Source organism: Balaenoptera acutorostrata, chromosome 19 (assembly GCF_949987535.1).
Source record: "Balaenoptera acutorostrata chromosome 19, mBalAcu1.1, whole genome shotgun sequence".
NCBI lineage: Eukaryota > Metazoa > Chordata > Mammalia > Artiodactyla > Balaenopteridae > Balaenoptera > Balaenoptera acutorostrata.
This window is the reverse complement of record NC_080082.1, coordinates 28,810,865-28,834,505: the sequence shown is the minus strand read 5'-3', so window position 1 is coordinate 28,834,505 and position 23,641 is coordinate 28,810,865. Positions and strand designations below refer to the sequence as shown.

Genomic DNA, 23,641 nt, shown 5'->3' with positions numbered 1-23,641 from the left:
AGTTGTGGCTCGCGGGCTCTAGAGTGCAGGCTCAGTAGTTGTGGTGCACAGGCTTAGTTGCTCCTAGGCATGGGAGATCGTCCCGGATCAGCACTTGAACCCATATCCCCTGCATTGGCAGGCAGATCCCTAACCACTGCGCCACCAGGGAAGCCCCCCTTCCTCTTTTCTTTATTTTCCTTCTTTCTCTTTTTTCTTTTCCTTGTGAGTGCCTTTGTTTTGGCAACCTGCAGTGTCACCAGCAGATAGAAGTGAGGTTTGCCAGACATTTCAGTAGTGACTTTGAGAAGACTGATAGGAAACCTAATTGCAAAAGACTGTTTTTTCTTTTACTGATTTGCTTCCTCCTATGAAAATATTACTGTTTCTTAAAAAAATAGACACTGGGAGAATCTTACTTTTTGTCTTATCTTAGAGGCTTGTTAAATCTTAAGATACCATTGACTTTCTAATCCATCATTATTTTATGTCCTACAAAGAAAAAGTACTTCAATTTAAGCTTTTGACATGCTATGAATTATAATATGTAGCCTAATTTCAGAGGTTTTAAGATGATATTTATCTTAATAAGCACATGAAAAGATGTTCAACGTCACTACTCATTAGAGAAATGCAAATCAAAACCATAAGTTATTACCTCACACCCATTAGCATGGCTACAATCAAAAAAAACCCAGAAAATAGTGAGTATTGGAGAGGATGTAGAGAAATTGGAACCTTTGTGCACTGTTGATGAGAATGAAAAATGGTACAGCCTCTTTGGAAACATTATGCAATCGCTCAAAAAATTAAACATAGGATGACCATCTGATCCAGCAATTCCATTTCTGGGTATGTATCCCAAAGAACTGAAAGCAGGAATTTGGAGAGATATTTGTACACCCATGTTCACAGTAGCACAATTCACAATTACCAAAAATTGGAAGCAACTCAAGTGTCCATGGATAGATGAATGGATAAACAAAATGTGGTGTGTACATACAGTGGAGTATTATTCAGCCTTAAAAAGGAACGAGACTGCATATGCTATAACATGGACGAATCTTGAGGACATTTTGCTAAGTGAAATAAGCCAGACATAAGAAGACAAATACTGTATGATTGCACTTCCATGAGGTACCTAGAAGGGGTCAAAATCATAGAGACAGAAGTAGAATGGTGGTTACCTGTGACTGGGGGAAGGTGGGAATGAAGTTATTGTTTAATGGGTGCAGAATTTCATTTTTGCATGATGAAAAGAGTTCTGGAGATGTATGGTGGTGACGTTTGCACAGCCGTGTGAATGAACTTAATACCACTGAACTGTACACTTAAAAAGGGTTAACATGGTAAGTTTTATTGTTAAGTGAATTTTGTCACAATTAAAAAAACATTTAACGTGTTAGACTTGATGAAATAGGGCATGTTGCAAACAGTTGTCAGTAAATTCTTAAAGGATAATTTAAAATAGATTGCTTTTGCTCCACTCATGGAAAGATGGCAGATCTGGAGGGCTTTGAATTTCTGATGCGCTTCAAGGGAAACCGTGTTCTTTGTCTTCTCATTTGGGTCGTCTCTCTCTGCTCCTCTCCAACAGACCTTTGGCATGGCTGAGGAGTACCATCGAGAGTCAATGCTGGTTGAGTGGGAGCAAGTGAAACAGCGGATTCTCCACACCCTGCTGGCATCGGGAGAAGATGCCCTTGACTTTACTCAAGAAAGCGAGGTAGGTTGAGTCCAGAAGGTAAACCATGATGAAAACTCGGAGGTCAGAGAATGCTTGTCTGCTTGACTACTGACAGTCCTGGCACGGTTGATCACTGTCTCCCCCTTGAAGCCCTCTCTTCATTGCCTTCCAGACGCCCACATTTGCCTGGATTTCCTCCAACGTGTCTGGCTGCTTCTGCTCAGCCTCTTTTGCTGAATTTTCCTCAAATTCCTTGACCCCTAGGTGTTTGTGTGTCCCAGGGCTCAGTCCTTGACCTGTTCTTGTTTCTTCCTCAGTCACTGCCCCGTTGATCTCATCTGGGCTTGTGGTATTAAATACCATCTATGTACTTGAAGACTTAAATTTACATCACAGCTCCAAACACCCCCAGACTCATTTTTCTAGTGGCCTTCTTGGCTGTACTCAGATATCTCAGAGCCATCAAGCGAAACATGTTTAGAATTGAGTCATGGTAGCAACTGCCCTCAACTCCCTCCTGGCATCAACCTTCTTTTCTCACAGAGTTTATCATCTTTATAAAGGGCAGTTGCAGTTTTTCACTTGCTCAGATCAAACACCTTAAATTCATTTTTGTCCTCCCCTTCTCTCACCTAGACTCTCTCACATGTTGGCAAATCCACTTAACCCTACTCTCAAAATATACCCAGAATCCAACCACTTTTTACCACCTCTGCTGTTAGCACTCTGGACCAAGTCACCATCATCTCTTGTTCACATTATTGGACTAACCTCCTAACTGGTTAGTTCCGTTATCTATTGCTATGTAACCAATCACTCCAAACCGTAGTGGCTGGAAACAATCATTTAGCTTAGCTGCGTTTACCAGAAATAGTTCAGGGTCTCTTGAGGCTGCGGTCAAGATGTTGGCTGAGGCAACACTCATTGCAGGGCTAAACTCGGGGAGGATCCACTCCCAGGCTCACTCACGTGCCTCTTGGCAAGCCTCAGGTCCTCTCTGGCTCTTGGCTAGGGACGTCAGTTCCTTGTCATGTGGGTCTCTCTTGTGTTGCTCACAGCATGGTAGTTTGCTTCCCCTGGAGCAAGAGTGAGGGATCCAAGGAAGAGCTAAAGGGCCCCCAAGACAGGAACCACGGTCTTTCCGTGACTTAATCTTGAAAGTAATATCCTGTCGCTTTACTTTGATCAAGGTAAGTCACTAAATTCAGCCTATGCTCAAGGAGAGAGGATTAAACGAGGGCTCGGATCCCAGGAAGTGGGGATTGTTGGGAGCCATCTTAGAGGTTGTCAACCCCACTGGTCTCCCTGCTTTTGCCCTTGTACAGTCTTTTCAACACAACAGCCAGAGTGACGCTATTAAGACACAGGCTAGATGGTGTCACTCCTCTGTTCGGGATCCTCCAGTGACACCCATCTCGTTTGGAGTGAAAGCCAGAGTCTTTACCATGACCTCTAAGTCCCTACCTGACCTGGTCTTGTTGCCTCTCCCAGCTCAAGTTATTCTGCTCTCCCTGTTGCTCTTGTTGCGCCAGCCAGACAAGCTCATTGCAGGTTCCTGGAACGAACCGGGTAGGCTTGCTCCTGCCTCAGGTCCTCTGGGCTTCCTGTTGCTTGTGCCTAGAAGGCTCTTCCCCCAAGTAACTGCATGGCTGTCTCCCTCACTTTCTTCAAATATTACCCAGTGCCATCGCAGTGAGGCCTTCCAGGGCCTTGATATCTGAAATCCAAACCAACCTTTCCCCATTCAGCACTTTCTATATCCCCTTTTCTTGCTATATTTTTCTTTTTAGCACTTCTTCACTTTAAACCATTGTATATGTATATGTCTTTATATTGCTTACTATCTGTTTCTCACAGTAGAATGTAAGCTCCATGAAGGTAAGGATTTTTGTTTGTTGTGTTTACTCATATCTCCAGTGTCTAGAAGAGTCCCTGGAACATATTGGATGCTCTAGAAATATTTGTTGAATAAATCATTTGGCCTTAGCTAACTTTGTGCTAACCGGAGTATTAGGGATATGTTGAAACAGTGTGATTTTAGAGTGGGTATGTTTAATAGGGTTTATTTTAATTGCCAGTGTTCATTGATTGGTGGTGGTGCTAAGTTGAGGGGTTTCTCCTCTTTAAAATCTAATTTTTTTAAAGGTAATATATTCATATGACTCAAGAACTAAAGTACCCTGTCCACAGAAGCTCATTCCCTCCCCGCTTTGCCTCTCCCTGGAAGTAATCACTACTATTACTTTCTTGTGTAATATTTCCAGAGTCTCTTTATATGAATACAAGGCAATATATTATCTTCCCTCCTTCTTACACAAAAGTTATTTTACTATATGCTCTGTTCTATATCATGCTTTTTTCACTTATTTATCCTGGAGATCTTTCCTGAGAGGGATTTGAGGCTGCATCTTGGGATCAGCAGGAAAGAGTGTCTTGCTTGATTAGTGATGTCTGCCCTTGTGCCAGTGGGAGCTGTGACTTAACCACACATTTACCACGCTGGTGTTGGGGAGAGAACAGCCCTGGGGTTCAGATCCTAGCTTCAGCACTGACTAGTTCTGAGACCTCATCCAAGTTATTTAACCCTGCAGACATTTAATGTCTTCATTGGTGAAATGGGATTATTGGGAAGATTAGTGATAACATAAAGCACCTGACCCAAAATGGGCATCCCTTACTATTGTTTTAAAGTAAGTAGTTTCAGATAATTTGGAGGTGCAGGTTAAAAATTATAATGTCACAAAAATTATAGCATTAGACATTTCAAGTAATATTGCCAGTGCTTCCTGATAAATCTTTTCCCCAGAAGTTGTTTCTTAACTAGCTATCATTCTTTTCTCATGGGAGATAGGACAACTGAGGCTCAGAGAGATGTGTAATATGCTGGTGAGATCCAGGACTGTTGGCTTCTAGACCATCGTTGTGTTGAAGTCTGGGTCAAAGGTGGGTAGCTTGGCAGTGTGTCATGCCTGCAGGATAACTTCAGACATCCTGTATCTACAAATTGGCTCCTGATTTAAAACCCAGTTTTTCTATTAAATTAGCCCCCAAAATAAATAGATGCTGAAGTCATTTATCTTAGGAAATTACTCATTAAAGACCCTGTTACACATTTCTTAGACTCAAAGATTTCAAAGAGGAGTAGAGTCTTTGGGAAAAAAGAGCTAATGTATAAAATCCTTGGCCAGCCTAATGTTTCTTAATTTCTTGTGAGTCTGGGCAGATAAGTAGAACAGCTCATGGTTTTATAAACTTCAGTTTTTAAAATTGTGTTAATAGGTTGTAGTCTGTATTGGGATTTGGAAGTAATTATAAGCTGTTAATGAGATATTCTTTCTTGATTGCTCTTGTCTTAAAAATAGAGTAGTCTATTTAGTAGACTCTGCTTCCTTGACCTCGAGTCCTCCCTCTTGGAAGGGAGTTATTGATACTTTTGCTGTTCTCTGTTGTGACACCTAGCAGAGTGGATAGCTTTGCTGAAAAAGCTGGCAAATGATGCAGATGTTTCTTCAGATAATCCAGGGAATTGCCATTTCTGGAACCTTGTAGGTTTTGTTGTTTGTTGCTGTTTTGAACTTTTTTCCTGAAGTATAGCATATATACAGAAAAGTGTGCACTTTTTAAGTATACAGCTCAATGAATTACCAAAAGGGAACACACCCAGATGAAGAAACAACATTGTTGGCACCCCAGCATCCCCCGTTCTGTGCCTTTTCATTCACCACCCCTCACCACCACCACCAAGAGAAACACTGTCCTAACTTCTGATGTCATAGACTAATTTTGCCTGTTTTTAAACTCTGTGTAAATGGAGTCATATGGTATGTACTCTTGTTTCTGGCTTCTTTTGCTTAACATTCTGTATATTGTTACATGTAGTTGGAGGCTATTCATTCTCATGGCCAAATAGTATGACTGCAGTCTGTTTATCCATTCTGATGTTGATGGACATTTGGATAGTTACCAATTCTTAGCTTTTATAAAGAGTGCTATTGAGAGCATTCTTGTACCTGTCTTTTGGTGAACATACGTTTGCACATCCATTGGGCACATCTAAGCGGGCAATTGCTGGGGCAGAAGGTACACATATGTTCAGCACTGTTCCAAAACGGTGTCTTAGTGTACCCTCCCACCAGCACTATGAGAATTCTCTTTGTTCCATATCTTTGCCACACTTGGTATTTTTTATCTTTTTCAGTTCAACCATTCTGGTGGATATGTGGAAGAACCATGTGTTTTTACAGGTTTTTTCCATGTAAAGTTCTTCAAAATGATGGAAAGGTGGTATTATCTCCATTTGGGCAGGCACCTTCTCTACCCTCTTTGTAAGAAACCACAGAGTGTGAAGGCCTGAGACAGGCTTTGGAATTCGGCAGGCCTAAGTTCCCGGGCCTCTCCCGGGAGCCTCCTGTTCTCATCCTCATTGTAAAAGGCCTCTCTTGAAGAACCATTGGAAGGAATGTAGAACGTGTGTAAGGCGCCTGGCCCAGAGCTGGTATAGAGTGCACGCTCAACACATCGCAGCACTGTTTATGGTGGTGGCTGGTATTTGGTAAGCTACACACTATTAAGTTCATTTTTATCATTTTAATATGGATCTTTCCCTTTTTAAGTGTCCCTTGACTTATAAAGTCACTAGGAGTGAAAAAAAATCTCAGGACATAAGTAGAAGAAATAATTAAAGTATGACTTGCCATCTAAACCATTCTTTCCTGGGCACTTTATTGTCAAGAATAAGGTTGTTGGAATCCAGAGAGTCATTAGCTAGGAAAGAGGCTTCCAGTCATTTTGAGCTGACCTTATATTTGAAGGAAAATGTCCAAATTTAGCTAATTTAATATAAAGAGAGGCTTGAGGCTTTTATTTATAAGCAAAAATGAACTAGGAGATGGTGGTTCCTGAAACATTTTTCCCCCAAGCCTTCCAATAACAGAAGAGCAACAACACATTAGTAATGTCTATTACTGGCAAGTTTTAATAAGGGAAATGATGCTTCAGTAGCATAAATTCAATTTGGGAAGTTAATTTCCTTGGGATATCATTGAAGAAAAAGGTATAATTTTTAAAGAAAGGTAGGAATCGGAAGATTGTTATTAACTTTCCAGGTTGTAGTCTGAATAAAAATGATGTGCTTTGGGCTTCCCTGGTGGCGCAGTGGTTGAGAATCTGCCTGCCAATGCAGGGGACACGGGTTCGAGCCCTGGTTTGGGAAGATTCCCACATGCCGCGGAGCAACTGGGCCCGTGCGCCACAATTACTGAGCCTGCGCGTCTGGAGCCTGTGCTCTGCAACAAGAGAGGCCGCGATAGTGAGAGGCCCGCGCACCGCGATGAAGAGTGGCCCCTGCTTGCCACAACTAGAGAAAGCCCTTGCACAGAAATGAAGACCCAACACAGCTATAAATTAATTAATTAATTAAAAAAAAAATGATGTGCTTTGAAGCAAGAAAGAGACCCCTGGCTAAGAACTCCCATGCCCTAGTCCTCGCGTCTGGCCTGTGGGGAAGAACACCCCCAGTCTGCGCTCCTTGCATGACACTACGGGCTTTGAGCATCGTTGAGAATCCTTGATATATCTTAGGCAACATTTAAAAGTAAATTTTTATCTAGCCTCAGTGTGTCGTGGCTGTATTGATATTAGACATAGTCAGTGGATGGTGCTTTAATGTATTGTCTGGAAAATGGCTCAGCCTAGCAAGCAATAGGCTCAGTAGAGAAGTTAAGTTGTAGGTTAATCATTAAAGATAATGATGTGGTGTGTGAACAGTGTGTGTTGAATGTAGTCTCTAATTTTGATCACTGACTTAATACCATATTTCACCAATTCCCAGTTACACATCTTTTCTATATTTTAACATCTCTGAAATCAAGATACGCCTTAAATTCAGTGGTGTGTCATAGTTTGTCAGCATTTTTCTTTCCTAATGGTACATAAATAACATGATGCCTTACAGTTGATGGTGTATTAGATTTGATGGAATACAGTAAAAATATAGACTGACAGTATGAGTTTGAAAACCCCAGACTAGATGATTCCAAGCTGTATTTTATGGCTCCCTGGTAGTTTCCTAATTTGTTTCACGTGTTGGAATTTGAGTAGGATTTCAAATATAGAAAGTGCTCAGCTGCTCTTTCAAAAAGAAGTTTAAAGAACCCAACTCAACGGGCCCTTCATTTTGACATCAGGATATATCACATGAACACCTTCTTCTTGCACAGTGTTCTAATGGTAGAGATAGAGAGAGATTGTGAAAATTCAGCTGCTCTCCTCTACCCCCAACCCAAACATAACCTCTGACATTCTGTCCTTCCAATTCCGTCTCAGGTATTTATGTGCACATTTATACATATATGTCCATCTGATCAGTTTATTATCAATTTACTCCATAAATGGCACCATTTTATATAATAAATGCTACTACTTAGCATTATGTTTTGATTTTTTTTAACTTATTTTGGAGCTTTTTCTAGGTTAGTACATGTAGGTGTCTGTCATTTTTTAGTGTCTGTAATAGATTTCATTGTATAAATGACCCAAGTATTCTTCCCGTTTTATCCATGGAGAATGATGCTCCAGAAAAGTTAGATGTCATTACCCAAGGTCACACAGTTGGGTTGCATTTAGAACCTGGGTCTTCTGGTGCCTCGGTGTTTTTTCTGGTAGTACTGGGCTTCTATGTACAGATACTGTAGCCAACTATTGTACATTAATTACTTTGGTTCTGTTTTGCTTACATAAAGCCAAAACATTCCACTTGAAAATTAAAAACTCTCTTCCTTCTGTAGTATCATCACATTTTCTTTTTACTCTGTACTTGTTTTGCTAGAAGTGAGTGCTACATTCCTTTTTCCCCACCTAGAATGTGCTCTCCTTGGGAAAAGAGATTTATTCATCCCTGGATATGTTATGTACAAAAGTAGTTGCTTAATAAAAGCTTGCAGTTCCCTCCTGCCACTCTCCACCCACATCCTGCCTGTTCAGGAATGTTCTCTTAAAAATGGCTGTTTGGGGGACACCAGGTACACTGAGAAGACCCTTCTCCTCTCTGTGCTCCCAGAGACTGCTGTTTCTCCACATTATCTCCAGACTCCTGGGTGAGCCCCTTGTTGTTCTCTCTGGCCCTGCCCACCCATCTTCCCTGCCTTTCTGGTCTCTGATTCTGTGCTCCTGTTATCCCCACTGTGCTCCGATCAGGCCCCAGTACAGAGAAAACCTGAAGAGTTTGGAACGTTATTCCCACACAGCATACTGGCGTCTCCTTTCCCAGCCCTCTAGCAGCTCCTGGCTTTGAAATTCCATTGAATGTTTGCTGGTTCCTCTGCTCAGGAATGTGCATGTACACATCCTGTTGATGGATAACTGACTTTGTGTGTGGTGAAATACAGGCTCAGCCAAGGGCAAATGAAGGAAAGGTACGTTTGAAAACAAGGGCATTAGGCAAAATTAATTTAAATGGAAATTTGAAGGCCAAAAAACCAACTACTTTTTAAAATTAGGTTTTTAGTAGTACTGGAAAATATTTCTCAAGGCTGTTTATGTATATTTAGCTGAAACAACTGTGTCCTTGCAGAAGTGTTTAGTGCCATTCCCCCTCTCCTCCCCGTTTATCCCCCCCAGTTAGGTTACTGGAATTAACAGGCTTAGTGCTCTGTTCTTTCAAAAGACTCGGGGATCATCAACTTTCAGAGAGTTCTGTTCCAGAAAGATGGCCACATTATAGAGCAGTCCTCAAATGCAGTGTTACTGGGAACACTCAGAATTAGTCCAGAAATAGAAAATGAGCTGGTGGGGGATTCTTTTCCTACAAGGAATGTGTTTTCATTGTAGAGGAGTGAGATGAGAATTTCCAGCCAGCACAAAGAAAATATCTTAGGTTATGTTTCTGTAGTGTCCATATCTATACACTGTTCAACATCTGATTTAGTCCCGTGTTCATTATGGTTTATTTTTTATTTAAAAAGTGGTAACAGCTAGCATTTACTGGTCAAATGTTGGACAGTGAGCTCTTTCTACTTATTCCTACTTACTCCTTGTGAAGTAAGTACTGTTTTCTTCCCATTTAAGATTATTTTGCAAATCTATGAGGTAGATACCATTGCTGCCCCTGTGTTACAGCTAAAGAAACCCAGGCTCAAAAGAAGCAATATACTCAATCAAGGTCACGTAGCTAGTGAGTAGCGGAGCCAGGATTTCTAACTGCTACTCTCTCTTGTTCTTCAATGGCCATCCTTGGACAGTTGCCCCGGGCTGCCCCGGCTGGCAGTGTGGCCCCAGGCTGTGGGCACAAGCCACGGCTCCCCTACTTCCTATTGGAGTGACCTCTGGCAAGGTGCTTTCTGTACGCTTTTGTGTCTTCATCTGTAAAATTGTTATAATAAAAGTATGTATCTCATAGGGTTGTGGAGTTAAACACAGAAATTAAGACAGTGCTTGGCATACAGTAGTTGCTCAGTAAGTGTGGCTATTGTTACTATAACCTGATGGTTTTCAATCATTTCAAATAGGAATGCTTTCAGCTGTGAGTAACAGAAAACTTGAGTTTCTGTAGGTTGAATAGCGATTTATTTTTCTCACCTAACAAGTCTGCAGGTGTGGAGAGTGTGGGCCTTAATTCAGTAGCTCTGCAGTGCCATCAGAGACACCTCCTTGTCTCTGTATGCCACCATTTTTAGCACGGCCACTTACTTCGGGCTCGCAAGCTGATTGCTGCAGTTCTAGACAGCCTGTTTGCATTCAGGGGAGAAAGCTGAAAGGCCATGCCAGGCTCTTTTTTCTCCCTTTATCAGGAAAAGCAGAAGCTGCACTAAGCCAGAATGTACTACCAGGCTTGTGCTTTCATCCGGTTGGCTAGAACCAGGGTGCATGGCCACTCCTAGCTGCAGTAGAGGCTGGGAAAGGGTGGTGTGTAGGGGTCAGCTCATGAGGACCTATTGTTAGAGTTTCAGGAAATTTGCCGTCTAGTTGATACTACTTGGAATAGCTTGATTTCTGCCGTGGTGGGAATATTTACACCAGAAACCCGCAAATGCTACAAATCAAGTCCCCTTTCCCAAGCCAGTTGTTAAACATTTACCAGCACACCATTGGATATATTTAACTCCATATGCCAGAGTGGGAAGTGGCAGCGAGTAGAAGTGAGAGGTAGGGATGTGAAATGGTCATTGGGTCAGCCAAGCAGCAGCATCTTCCAAGCTTACCGTTTGATGGAGAGAGTTAGATGCCAACATATGGAAAAGTTTATTAGTCCGTTTTTTAGAAAGACTAAAGTTAACCTTTAGCTAAGCTTATTCCCTACTATAAACAAGTATGAATCAAAATTAGGTATATTCTACTAGGTATATTAGTTATATTCTTAAATTTCCAATACATTGGTTTTTACTGTACTGTAGTGAGATCAAATTCGATATTTTGAACAGTAAACTGTTTAAAGCTCTTTTAATACCAATGATTGCAGAAAATCAGAGCTGGGGAGGACCTCTCGAGATTGTCTAGGACAGCCCCTTCATCAACCAAGGGGAACCTGAGGCTCCAAGGATATGTGCTTTGCCCAGACCCCAAAGCAAGGGAGTGGAGCAGTCCTCCTGGAACCCAGGTGTCCTGACAGTCCAGTGTTCATTCCAGAACCTGAGGGTTTACAACCCACCTTTCTGCTTCCTGCTTCTTCCTGTTCCCTGTCCTGCCCCAGTGCATGCTCATGCTGGTATCCCTTTTACCAGCTTTGGTGGTGCTAGGAAGTTTTGATGCTATCTGCCATGTGTCTCCCAGGGAACCTACTTTAAACTGCTTTGTTTTAGATTTTAGAGAATAGAGCATTGATTTTTTTTTTTTTTTTTTAATGAGAGAAGCTTGAAGAATTCGATCTTTGCTACAGTACAGTACAAACTAATATTGGAAATTTAAGAATATGCCTAATATACCTAATTGGAACATACCTGATTTTGATCCATATTTTTTTACAGTAGGGAATAAACTTAGCTAAAAATTAAACTTTAGTCTTTCTTAAAAAAGACTAATAATTTTTTCCGTATGTTGGTGTCTAACTCTCCCCATCAGATGGTAAGCTCTTTGGGAACAGCCTCTGTGGACTGTCTTGTCATCCCTGTGGGGATGGAAGTGTACACACTGTGCATGTGGCAGGCGGGCACTTAGCAGATGTTTGCTGAATGAATGAATGCCCAACTTAGACTGGCTTCATATCTTCAGATGCATAAAGTTCATCAGTAGCTGTTGTCTTAGTGTGGACTCTAGATAGGAAATGTCCGAATCCTGGTGTTGCGACCCTATAAACTCCATTTCCTCAGCTGTCTGATATGAGTGATGGAAACAGGAGACCCACGTACACCACAGCCTCACTGGTGTGAAGACATGGAGGGGGAAGATGAGGTGGACTGGGGAATTGAAACCGAATGTTACAAAGAGGTGCCTTTCCAGAAACCGTTACTGAGATATCCTTACAGCTTCTCCAACCTCCTGTTATTTTTGAGTTGAGTCCCATGCCTGCTCCCTTCTCATGTGATCATGGTAAGAGAGTTGCCTTCTATTGAAGCCCCTAAAATCATCGTTTTGAGGAAGTCTGAGTAGGAAACAGAAACAGCTTTGTTAAAGACAAACATATGTTTATGGGTTTTTTTTTCTTTACATGACTGAATGCTGTTCTGAACCAATTCTGAATGTGTATTTATCTACAGCCAAGTTACATCAGTGATGCGGGACCCCCTGGTCGAAGCTCTCTGGACAGCATCGAGATGGCCTATGCCCGGCAGGTGAGTGTGTTCCCAAGGAAGATCGAATCCAGGAAAATCCCTGTGAGCCCGCTGGGAAGCAAAGGAGAACACAGACTTCATGTGAAAGTCCAACCCTGAAGACAGGTTGGGTTTTCGTTCAGAGGACATGTTAATATTTTACCATCTGGGTCCCTGGAGAAGTCTATCAAATTGGGTAATAGAATGACTCAGGTTTGATTTAGGGAAATTGAAATCTGCCTCACACACTGACCAAGGCATCTCATTTTGCATTTGGCAACAGCCCATGTACGGTAAAGCTTTGAGTAACTGCACTGCTGAGCAAATGGAGTTCTGTATTAACTGATCACCTGGTCGGCGAATGGTATTATCAGAAATGCTTCTTCACTCTGTTGTAGAGAGAAATTTTCTAAATGCTTTTCTGCCTTGGTAAGCATAGTGTACTCACCATTACCTGATATTACTGTCCTGGAGAAGCTTACGATATTTGGGGGGTTGTGATTCTTGTGGTATATCATGACCATGCAATAGTTTGAGTATGGATTGAGACACTTTGTGGTAAAGCTCAGGGACTCTGTTGACTGAAACTGCGCTTAGGACAGTACATACCTGGAATTGACTTTTTGAATAAAGCAGTGCTGGCCACCTGTGTATTTTATTCTAATTTGCCGCTTTGCTGCACAAAGTATCAAGAAGGGAAAACAGTCTTGTTTCTTGAATTGAGGGTGGTGGGCTTCCATCCCCTTTAAATTGTCCTGCACCAGCAGTGACCAAGGAACATCTGTTCTGTCATGACCAACTCCCGCGATTCTTTTTTTTCTTTATAAATTTATTTATTCATTTGTTTTTTATTTTTTTATTTTGGCTGTGTTGGGTCTTCATTGCTGCACGTGGCTTTCTCTAGTTGAGGCGAGCAGGGGCTACTCTTCTTGCGGTGCACAGGCTTCTCATTGTTGTGGCTTCTGTTGTTGCAGAGCACAGGCTCTAGAGCGCAGGCTCAGTAGTTGTGGCGCATGGGCTTAGTTGCTCCACGGCATGTGGGATCTTCCCGGGCCAGGGATCAAACCCATGTCCCCTGCATTGGCAGGTGGATTCTTAACCACTGCACCACCAGGAAAGCCCTCCCACGACTGGTGCCACTGTGGCCCTCAGCATCACCCAATTCCTTTCTTCCGTCCAACCTGGGCTGGGGTGGGGTGGGGTGGGGTGGGGGTAGGTGGAGACAAAAACACATGGTGGCTATAGAGGTGAACAGGGGGAGGGGAGAAACTGCTAGACCCTGTGCCTTTAACAGAGGGGTGCCTTAACTGAATTATTTGGTGAGCTGATGGTATTATCGGAGATCCTTCTTGTACCCCTTGTTGAGAAAAATGTTCTAAATGCTCTTTGTAAGCCTCGCTCCTTCAGCGTACCACTGCCAGTTCTAACTCTAGGCATCTGAAACCGGCCACATCAGCTTCCCTCACATAAGTCCCCCTCCTTCCAACTCCCTCATGTTTTACTACTGGGCCTTCATTTATTTTTTTCTCCAGTTTTTAGATCTCTCTCTTTCTCCCACACTACATCTACATTTTTTAAAATTTCACGTTCATTATGTGACTGACTTCCATTGCCACAGGCACCGTCAGAATTCAGGCCTAATGAAATTACAAGCTTTTGAGGAGAGAAACCATGTATCTTCTGTGTCTGCGAAGACTAAAACTTCATAAAACTAAGGTTTACTAGCACTCAGGACACTGGAGTGTCACGTATCTGTTTACATGGCTATCCCCTCCAGTGGAGAGCGAATCTATATCCCATGTTGAAGACAGTACCCCAGGGAAGGCTCCTCATAAATGGCTCCCCGTTTCATTTAATCTTTATAACACTCCTGGAGGCTGCATGATACTCTCCCCCATTTAGAGTAGAGGGAGGTAAGGTTCGACAGGGTCCTGACTTGTCTAACATCACTACCTTGTTTAGTCCTCGGTAGAGCAAGGACTTCAGATGCAAAGAGTAGAACTTACTAGTTTTTACCATCGTTATGTTGGGGTTTTTTTAATAAAATCCAAAGTAATATTGGCTTTTCCATTCGTTGAACATCACATAGTTCCTTTTTCTTGAGAAAATTTTACTAAGGAGCTGGGATTCTTTCCCGGAGAAACGGGTACTGCAGATGGGCAGCAACTGCTCTTCTAAAACACGTGGAGGGCTGCGACCTGACAGTCCTTACTAAGTCCACAAGCCCTGGGCCTGGGGCCATTCAGTCCTTTTGCCAGAAAGATTACCAAATGTTTCCCTGGGTTCCTAGGAGCAGCAGCAGGAGACCTTCCACTGTCCCATCTTCCACTTTGGTCCTTGCTCTCTGGGACTGATGGTCTGCTGGGCAGAGCAACGCAGAACTGCCCGTGGGACTCCCCCCCAACCCCCGGGACCACCCTGCTCCCACTCCTCAGATGTTAGGAAGGCTGGGCTAGCGACTAGCTTTGGTGGATGTTGATGCTGCTGTCTGAAGCTCAGGCACAGAACTGGGAAGCTGGCCAGAGGCCTTGCCCTCCAGGCAGTGTGGATAGCTCAGCCACTCTGAGGAAGGAAAGCTTCTGACCATTGGGCAGAAGCTGGTTTCAGAACTGCTTCAAGGGGTTCTAAAAAGAAAAAGTGAAAATAGAATTTGTGCTATTTACTTGGCTTTTCCTTTCAGATTTATATCTATAACGAGAAGATTGTCAACGGACACCTGCAGCCTAACCTTGTGGACCTCTGTGCTTCTGTCACAGAGCTGGATGATAAGGTAGCGCCCAGAGCTGACCTGAGGAGACATGTGGGGTCTGGTGTTCCAATGGGATTAGCAGCTTGCTGACTTGGCAGAAATGTGCTGAAGAGAAACTCTATGCCATGGAAGAAGATGTTAACTGTTCTTCAGAGTTTTACTTTAAATAATTTTGGGATGGTTTTTTGATGATGATCCTATATATATAAATATATGTATCTTTATGCATCTCCAAAAGGCCCAGCAAAGCTGTGTTTGCTTTGAAGTCCTGTCAGGCTCCAGCTCCTCCCTGCCAGTTTCCCTCCTTAGACAGACTAACAGGCTCTTTCATGAGATGTGAATTGTAAAGGTGATGCAGTTTTCACACCAGTGAGCCCCTTGAACTTGACTCAGGTGGGGTCTTTAAAAGCCACTGGTTCTGTTCCTCTCTGACTCCCCATCTTTATTCCTGTCCCTCAGTTCTCATCCTTGGCCAATTTTCTCCCGCTGGGGGAAAAAAATTAAAAAGGGGATGGATAGATTGGTAGGTGGCCAGGAGGAAGGGAGAAAGGAGGAAAGGCTATAACGGAAGCAAGCACTTGTACACACTTTTTTTTCCTTCAAAAATGCTTTTTTTTTTTTTTTTAATGGTAAATATAAGGCTATACAAACCAATCTAAACATAAGAATTTATCTACCATCTGACCACCTAAAAAGGGTCACATTTAGGGTGGATTTTCTACAGTTTTTAATTTTTGAGAGAAACAGTAAAAACAGGATTTTCTCTTTTCCTTTGGAAAAGGTGTAAACCTGCTTTTTCTCTAATCGCTACTGTCTTCCAAGGATTCTTAACTTTATGTTTTGCAAAGGTTCAGGGAACACATTTTTAGGATAGGTTTACAGCCAGGAGGATTCTGGGAAGAGGGAGTCCAGCTGTGTGGTGGTAACACACAGGAGAGATCACCGGTGCCTTTCCTAGGAGGCCACAGGAAGGCGTCTTTTGAAGGGAGTGAATAGGCAGGAGAAAAGGAGGCTGTGCCACTCACACGGTGGGGTAAGAGCAGTGGCCCCTGGAGAGCCTCTGGGAGGACAAAACCTGTATTATTTAGGTTAAAGTCTTATTTTAAGCCTTAAACTCCAATGACCTTGTAAGGACTGAAATGCAGCTACTTGAGTTTAAACTCCTAGAGCTTTGGATGATTATAAAGGTATTCACTCTCTCTTAAGGGATAACCCACTGAGATTCAGTGTTCTTGTTCGTTTTATGTGGTCTTAATTATGTAGGTGGTTATGTCAGACCTGGAATAGTAATTGATCTGAAAACCAGCTCGGGACGGGGGCTGCTCGCAGGGAAGACGGGAGCCTGGCAGCTGGCCGGGAAGAGGTGCGTCTTCTGTACTGGGCTTGAGCCTGAGGGCCTCAGACAGGACGTTAACCTCTTCCCCCTCCATGTCCCGCCTGCCTTTGAGTCAGATTGCCAGGAAGAACCAGGCAATTTCCCTGGCCCCACAGCATTGTCACATGCAGTCTCATTTATGTGCAGAACATCTCTGACATGTGGACCATGGTAAAACAAATGACAGACGTGTTGTTGACACCGGCGACTGATGCCCTGAAGAGCCGCAACAGCGTGGAAGTGCGCATGGAGTTCGTCAGGCAGGCCTTGGGATACCTCGAGCAGAGGTAAGGCAACGGCAGCACAGAGACTGGCTTTAAAATCCCCCGAAGGCAGCCATTCTTGGGTTTCAAGTAGTCCTCAAGCTAAGTGCTCTGTAGCTGGTATCATTTAAACAAGGTTGAGCAAGTCTGAGAGGTGTTACGCTGTTTTCCGAAACACTTCTCTACCAGCACTATTTATGCACCGATGTAAAATCATTTTGAGTGGGAGCACTGAGCACTGTTAGGCTTTTCTTTTTCTCTTTGTCCACTCTCTGTCCCTCAGCACAGAGTCATGGTTATTAGGGCACGATGCCTTGGGTCAGGATCCTTGTCCCTCCTGTGGTTCAGCCATTACTGCTTAGGTTTTTTGGTTTTCTCTAGGCATTTTAATTTTCCCACCCAGCGTTACCACCTTCAAACCTTAGGAAGACCCCTTGATCCTTTGTTTTCCTTCTGGCTCTACTTGGTTAATCCTTGTGAGTCCAGGTCCTTCCCGGGTGCTAATGCCTCTGATTTGTGCCTGGGTTTTTTTTGCCATCTCCTCACTAATTGGAGTTGGTCACCAGGGGGTTTGTGGCTGTGCCCTTGTGCTCTAACTGTTGTCCCCCTCGTTGGTAGGGCCCGTGCCATTCATCCACTCCCTGTGGACACTCCTTGTTCTGAATTGGCCAGCAGGGGTTGTCATGAGCGTGCAACAGACCCTCTTTATTTCAGAGACAGGGTGCTGGGCCTCTCTCTGTTGGCTCGAGAAGAGAAAGCCAAGCTGAATACACTTGCTCAATTGCAGTTCTTTGCTGCTGAGCCCATGTAGCTGCCAATGGCCTTGTAGTGTGGTCACCCTCTGTCAACAAAATAATACTTCATTAGGAAGTCAAGGTAATTCAGACCTGGTACAGCAGAGAGAGAACAGGTTTTTATACCAAATACTAAATTAATTATATAATAGCTACATGAGATGAACACCATCAGACATATTAAACTCACTAGCCTCCATTCTTTTGTTAAGAAAAATCTGGAACTCCAGATTTATTATTGGTTTTTTATTGCTTCTGGCACAGGGCACAAAGAGTTCATAAAGTATTATATCAGGCTTTCACTACATTTTTGTAATGTAAGTTTCTAAGTCTTCAGCCATAAAGAACCTAATGTATATAGTGGTATTTATTTGCTACAAATCAGCAAAATATGAGTCAGAAGTTCTTACAGCATATAAAAAACATTAGGATTTTATTTTTTAATGTGTGTACGTATATGACCGCTCATGACTGCTTTTGTTCAATAAACCTCATCCTTAACGTTGGCGCTTGACTTCACCAGTGGTACCAGGCTGCAATTTTTGGTTTTATATATGTAAGCTATCCCATTTCTTTTATTATTCTTTTCGTTTAGTTTTTTTGGAATTATGTTGTTCCATTAATTCCTTTAGCAGCACTTGGAGCTATTTGGGAGTTTCCTGTGCACAACTATTGTATGCTTATTTTCTTTTTCACTCTAGTAGCATCACTCTCTGATGGCATCCTTTTTAAGATTTGTTGTCTTTTTTGATAAAGGGAATATTTCAGATAATTGTACTCACTAAAAAAAATATTTTTTCTGTTGCTAATCCACTGACAGTGTAACGTACATACAGTATTTCAAGTGATGTAATACACCAGGTGGCAAAGTAGACCTGGTCCCAAATTATTTTTGGGGTATAAGGCTGAAAATGTTGAGAAAATATAGCGTTGGTCTGTTTCCTGCCACATTCCAAATTTGAAGCAAGGTACACATTTCTTAGCTCTCAAGGAATTTAGGCTCTGAGGCCCTTTCCAGCATGTGAGTTGTCTTCATTCAAGTTTGAAGAGACCATAGTGGGCATCTGTTTGTCCTGGTTGCTACAGGACTCTTCTGTAATCTCTTTTCCAACCTCTGCTTTTAAATACTTCCAGTGATGGCGAACTCATTACATTTGCTAAATTGAATTGTGTTCATTTTTCATTATGAAAATACTACATGACTGTTATAGAAATTTTGGAAGATGCCAAAAAGAGGACCTGAAAAAGGGAGCGGTCCCCTCTCCCCTCCCAGAGGCCCCTGGCACCTTGCTGTATTTCCTTACACCCACACCACCCCCGCCACCTTTTTGGACATGTGAATATTTTGTTTGATATGTATATTTTACACAACTTATAATCCAAATGTGTACAATATATGGTTTTATATAGTTTGCTTTTAAAATTTTTTGTCAGTATCATTTTTTATGACTACATCAATTTCCATTGAGTCTGTTTTCTGTAATTGACAGTTAGGTGTTTTTCTCTGTGTGTGTCTCTCTCTTTCTCTCTCTCTCTCACTCTCACCCTGTCTCTCTCAGTTGGTTATTATACTTAATGTGGTATAATATATTAATATATTATGTGGTTGAACGTATGGAGCACCTGACTTTTTGAGGCAGTCTGTTTTGTTTTGGACAAGAAACATATTTAGAAAGTTCTACAATGTATTAACCCCATGTTTGGGTATCTATAACTTGAACCATTTAATCTTAATATAAAAGCAATTTTAAAACACTGTAAAGGATTTTAAGAAGACTGCTAGCAAATAAATAAACAGGAAATGATAGAAAATCATTTGCAACCACCAATGTGACAATGGGTTCAACAAGGACCACCAGTGGAAACTATTGGGTGAAAGATTATTGGTGAACAGATTATTCACATGACGTCCAAGTATTACCCCATAGAGTACTTATTAATTACAAAGGGGAAAGGAGGTGCTTTTACAGCGGTGAAATCTGGTGGACAACACCTTTAACCAAGTGATCAAATTAAATGTTACCAAGAAGGGCAAAATGGTATTATTACCTGCCTCATTGTGGCAGTACCAGCATCAGCTGTGTAGGTAGGGTTCTTGGCAAAAAAGTTGAACCTGAATCAAGTCATGAGAAACTATTCAGCTTGTGGGACATTTTACCAGGTAGCTAGTAGCCTGGATTCTTTTTAAAAGGTCAGTGTCTTTATATAAAAGGTGTTAGAATTACCCTAGATTAAGGGAAATGGAAGTGATATGACAGCTAAATTTCATGCATTCCCTTGACTGGATCCTGGATTTAAAAAAAAAAAAAAAAACTATAAAGGATGTTATTAAGAAATTTGAATATGTGTTATATTTTAGATAATAACAGTACATTAATGTTAAATTTCGTAGTGTCATGATAGTATTGAGGTTAGGTAGGAGAATGTCCTAACTAGGAGATACATGGTGAAGTATTTACAGATGAGGTAGCCCCTGATTTCTATATTTCTATAACATTTTCAAATGGTTCAGAAAAAAAGTATGTGTGTTTGTGTATGTGTGTATATCTACATATATAGAGAGAGAAAAAAACATGCATACAAATATTAACAATTGGTGAATCTAAGTAAAGGGTATATGAGCATTCTTTGGACTATTCATTTTTTGTAGGTTTAAAAATTTTCAAAATGAAAAATTTGAAAAGATCCCACTAGAGCATTAGGCTGTGAGCTGGAGCGATTATTATTCTGCACATTAGCCCTTAATGCATTTGAAGTCCACTATTATGTTGCTCCAGGGATTCTTTTGAATATCCGCAGTGATGAGAAATCTTCACAGTGGTCCACTGCCCAATGAATAAATAATGTAGTTTGCTTCATTAAGCATGCACTGTTTACTCTTCTATGTTAGGTTGAAATCCAGGCCCTTCCCTGTGGAGTTCACAGTCTAATGTTGTGGGGTATGGACATAGATACGTGTAATATGTGTTTTCAACCTCCCTTTTTTTGCCTTTAAATTTTTTCCAGTTATAAGAATTACACCCTTGTGACTGTCTTTGGCAACTTGCATCAGGCCCAGCTGGGTGGGGTGCCTGGGACTTACCAGTTGGTTCGAAGTTTCCTGAACATTAAACTTCCGGCTCCCTTGCCTGGACTTCAGGTATTGGCATCTTTCTGTATGTGGTCAGTTACTTTCCCAGAGCATTCTCTCTCAGATAGGCGTTTTCAGTTTAAATGAGGTTATGTGTGGGAACTACTATATGGAGAAGAGACCAGAGGGGGCGGGGAGAGAAGCTAGGAGACCTTGGGAGACTGGTGGTGCAGGAGTCCAGGTGATAATGGTGGTCGCTCAGCTTAGGGTGGAGGAGGGTGCAGGGGGATGATGTCATTGGGTTCTGGACATGTTTTGAAAGTAGACCCAATAGGACTGTGGAAGAACTTGGATGTGGCAGAGTCAGGGCTGACTTCTGAGATTGTTGGCTCAAACAGCTGGAAGAACAGAGTTAGATATGGGTCCTAGAACGTGCCTTTCTTCTCAGCTCACAGTCTAGTTACAGCCAGATACAGACTCTGTGCAAAGTGCTGAACCGAAACTGTGTACCAAGGGTGGTGGGATGCAGGCTCCTGGCTTCATACAGGAGGTGAGGCCCACACTTGTGCTTGAAGAGTAGGGGCTTGCCAGCCAGGGGTCTGGGAAAAGGGTATTCCAGGAGGAGGGAGGAGCGTGAACAAATGCGTGGAAGCAGGAAAGAGTATCTGGCGTATCGGGTGTGTGGTAGGGCTGGACCAGCTTGGGGCCAGCTGGTGACGGCCTTGAGCACCAGGCTAAGCACTTAGGATGTAAATTGCTCAAAGGGGTTTAAGTGAGGAAGTGACACGATCAGATCTGGGCTTAAGAAAGAGTCCTGCCGAGGGAAGGGTGGAGGGGCCAAGAAAGGAAGTCTGAGGTCCACTTTTCTGGAGGAGTTGGGGAGAAGCAGAGAGAGGAGTAACCACAGGGCTGCTGCACAGGTGATGACAAAGCCACTTTTAGGAGAGAGAAGCTCTAGTGCTGGGAGAGTGGGAACAGAGCTGCTTGCTTAGATTCCCCAGTGCATAACGTAGCACGGTGTCCAAAACAAAGATACTAAGTGAATGAACAACTAACAGGTGAATGGAAGTGCCAGAATCCATTTAGCTAATCATTAATGGTTAACACTTTATAAATGCAAATATGATGATAGTCTCTTATTGGTCAGTGAACGTCCTTAGCCTGAGTGCACGTCTGTAAATGATCACAGAAGAACATGTCACCTGATTGCTGTGGGTACTGGGGTTCCACGGAGAACCCACTGGCTGTCTGTGAATCCTGTGCACACAGTGCTGTAGAGGAAAGGCTCTCGAGCCAGACTGCCGCTTACCAGCGTACCTTGGAAAAATTATTTAACATCCCCATGCCTCAGGTTCCTGGTTTGTAAAACAGAGAGGAAGAGGCCATTCATGGTCCCTGCCTAGTGGAGTTGTGAGATTAAGTGACTTAATACAAGAAGAGGGCTTAGCTGAGGGCCAGCACATCGAAAGTCGTCAGTTAAACCTTTCCTCTTTTAGGATGGAGAGGTGGAAGGCCATCCTGTGTGGGCGTTAATTTATTACTGCCTGCGCTGTGGAGACCTGCTTGCCGCTTCACAGGTGGTCAACCGAGCCCAGCACCAGCTGGGAGAGTTTAAAACTTGGTTCCAGGAGTACATGAACAGCAAGGACAGAAGGTACGGTGAATGAGATGGTGCATCCAGAAGAAGCCACGTGGAATCAGCAGGGTGGCCCCCACTGGCGTTGCTCTCTTTTCCTTGTGCATGGCTCCAAATAAGTTTCTGCTTGGGAGAAAAATGAAGTTTAGAAAGCAAGTAGAACTGTGTAGAATAACAGTTGAAAACATTAAAAGAGCCCCATTCTGACACCATGTGTACACTTACAAAGTCCCAGGCACATCAAGGATGCTTTATTAAATGAAACTTTGTTGTATTACACTTCACTTGTTCACACTTAGTGCTTTTCTGGTTGACCCAAATGACAATATACACTTCATACTCAAAGGCCAGAGTTAGAAGTTAGCAAACTTGAGATATAATCATTGAATTAATTCAGTAAGTTTTTTGTTTTTTTTTTTAGTTCTCTTGCATTAAGGAACTGCTAAGCATTCGTTTTTCTCTGGTTTTTGTTAATGTAATAGGACTTAAGTTCATATTCGAACCCAGTTTAAATATACATACATGTATGTAGAAGAAATAAGGGTGGTTACCCCAGTTATACATGTGGAAAACCAGGGTTACTTTTTTGGCAGTGTCAATAATGCCATGTCCAGAGATTGTCTTAAACCATAAGCCCTGTCTGGCTCATGTTAGTGTAAAGTAGGGACAGTGTTTTAGGGTTCCCCCAGATGCAGACCCTGAGGCAAGGGTTTGAGTGCATGGAGTTTATTTGGGAGGTGATCTCACAGGGATAAGGGAGTGGAGAAGCCAGAGCGGGGCTAAGGCACTTAAGGGACTGACTCACTCTTGCCCATCACTGCTTGAGGGCTGCTGGGGAGGTGAGTGGAGGATTAGTTCCCCAGACCTTCCCACGTGCCTCTGACAGCCACTGCTTGAGGAAGCCAGTGGGCGGAGACGCAGGTGCTGGTAGCTGCAAGTCTGGTTGAAGTGATGGTGCCCGTGGGTATGGGTGGGACAGTGTTACCCTCCGTGAAGGAAGGCTTCGTGACTCTGCTGTGTGGTTGGGACCTGGGTGCTCTCAGATGCCCGTGAGGATCTTTAGCATATGTGTCTGTGTGTTCCCTTGTGTCTCTAGATTGTCCCCAGCTACGGAGAACAAGCTCCGACTGCATTACCGCAGGGCCCTCAGGAACAACACGGACCCCTACAAACGGGCTGTGTACTGTATCATTGGCAGATGTGACGTCACCGACAACCAGAGCGAGGTGGCCGACAAAACTGAGGACTACCTGTGGCTGAAGGCAGGCGCTGCTTCCCTTGCCCAGTAGGGCATTCTCCCCTTCCCCCTGCTCACACACTGCACACAGATGTTACTGCTTAATGTA

General features: G+C 42.8%; 1 protein-coding gene across 2 annotated transcripts in view; it reads left to right on the top strand.

The window, feature by feature from the left end:
• Positions 1–23,641, top strand: part of NUP93 (nucleoporin 93) — a 105,091-nt gene that overhangs the window by 70,429 nt on the left and 11,021 nt on the right. For both annotated transcript variants that reach the window (XM_057534761.1, XM_057534760.1), the window contains exons 5-11: positions 1,577–1,705; positions 12,355–12,429; positions 15,089–15,178; positions 16,680–16,819; positions 20,596–20,728; positions 22,156–22,313; positions 23,392–23,557. In XM_057534761.1, coding sequence (XP_057390744.1) covers positions 1,577–1,705; positions 12,355–12,429; positions 15,089–15,178; positions 16,680–16,819; positions 20,596–20,728; positions 22,156–22,313; positions 23,392–23,557 — 891 coding nt within the window. The remainder of the gene's footprint in view (positions 1–1,576; positions 1,706–12,354; positions 12,430–15,088; positions 15,179–16,679; positions 16,820–20,595; positions 20,729–22,155; positions 22,314–23,391; positions 23,558–23,641) is intronic.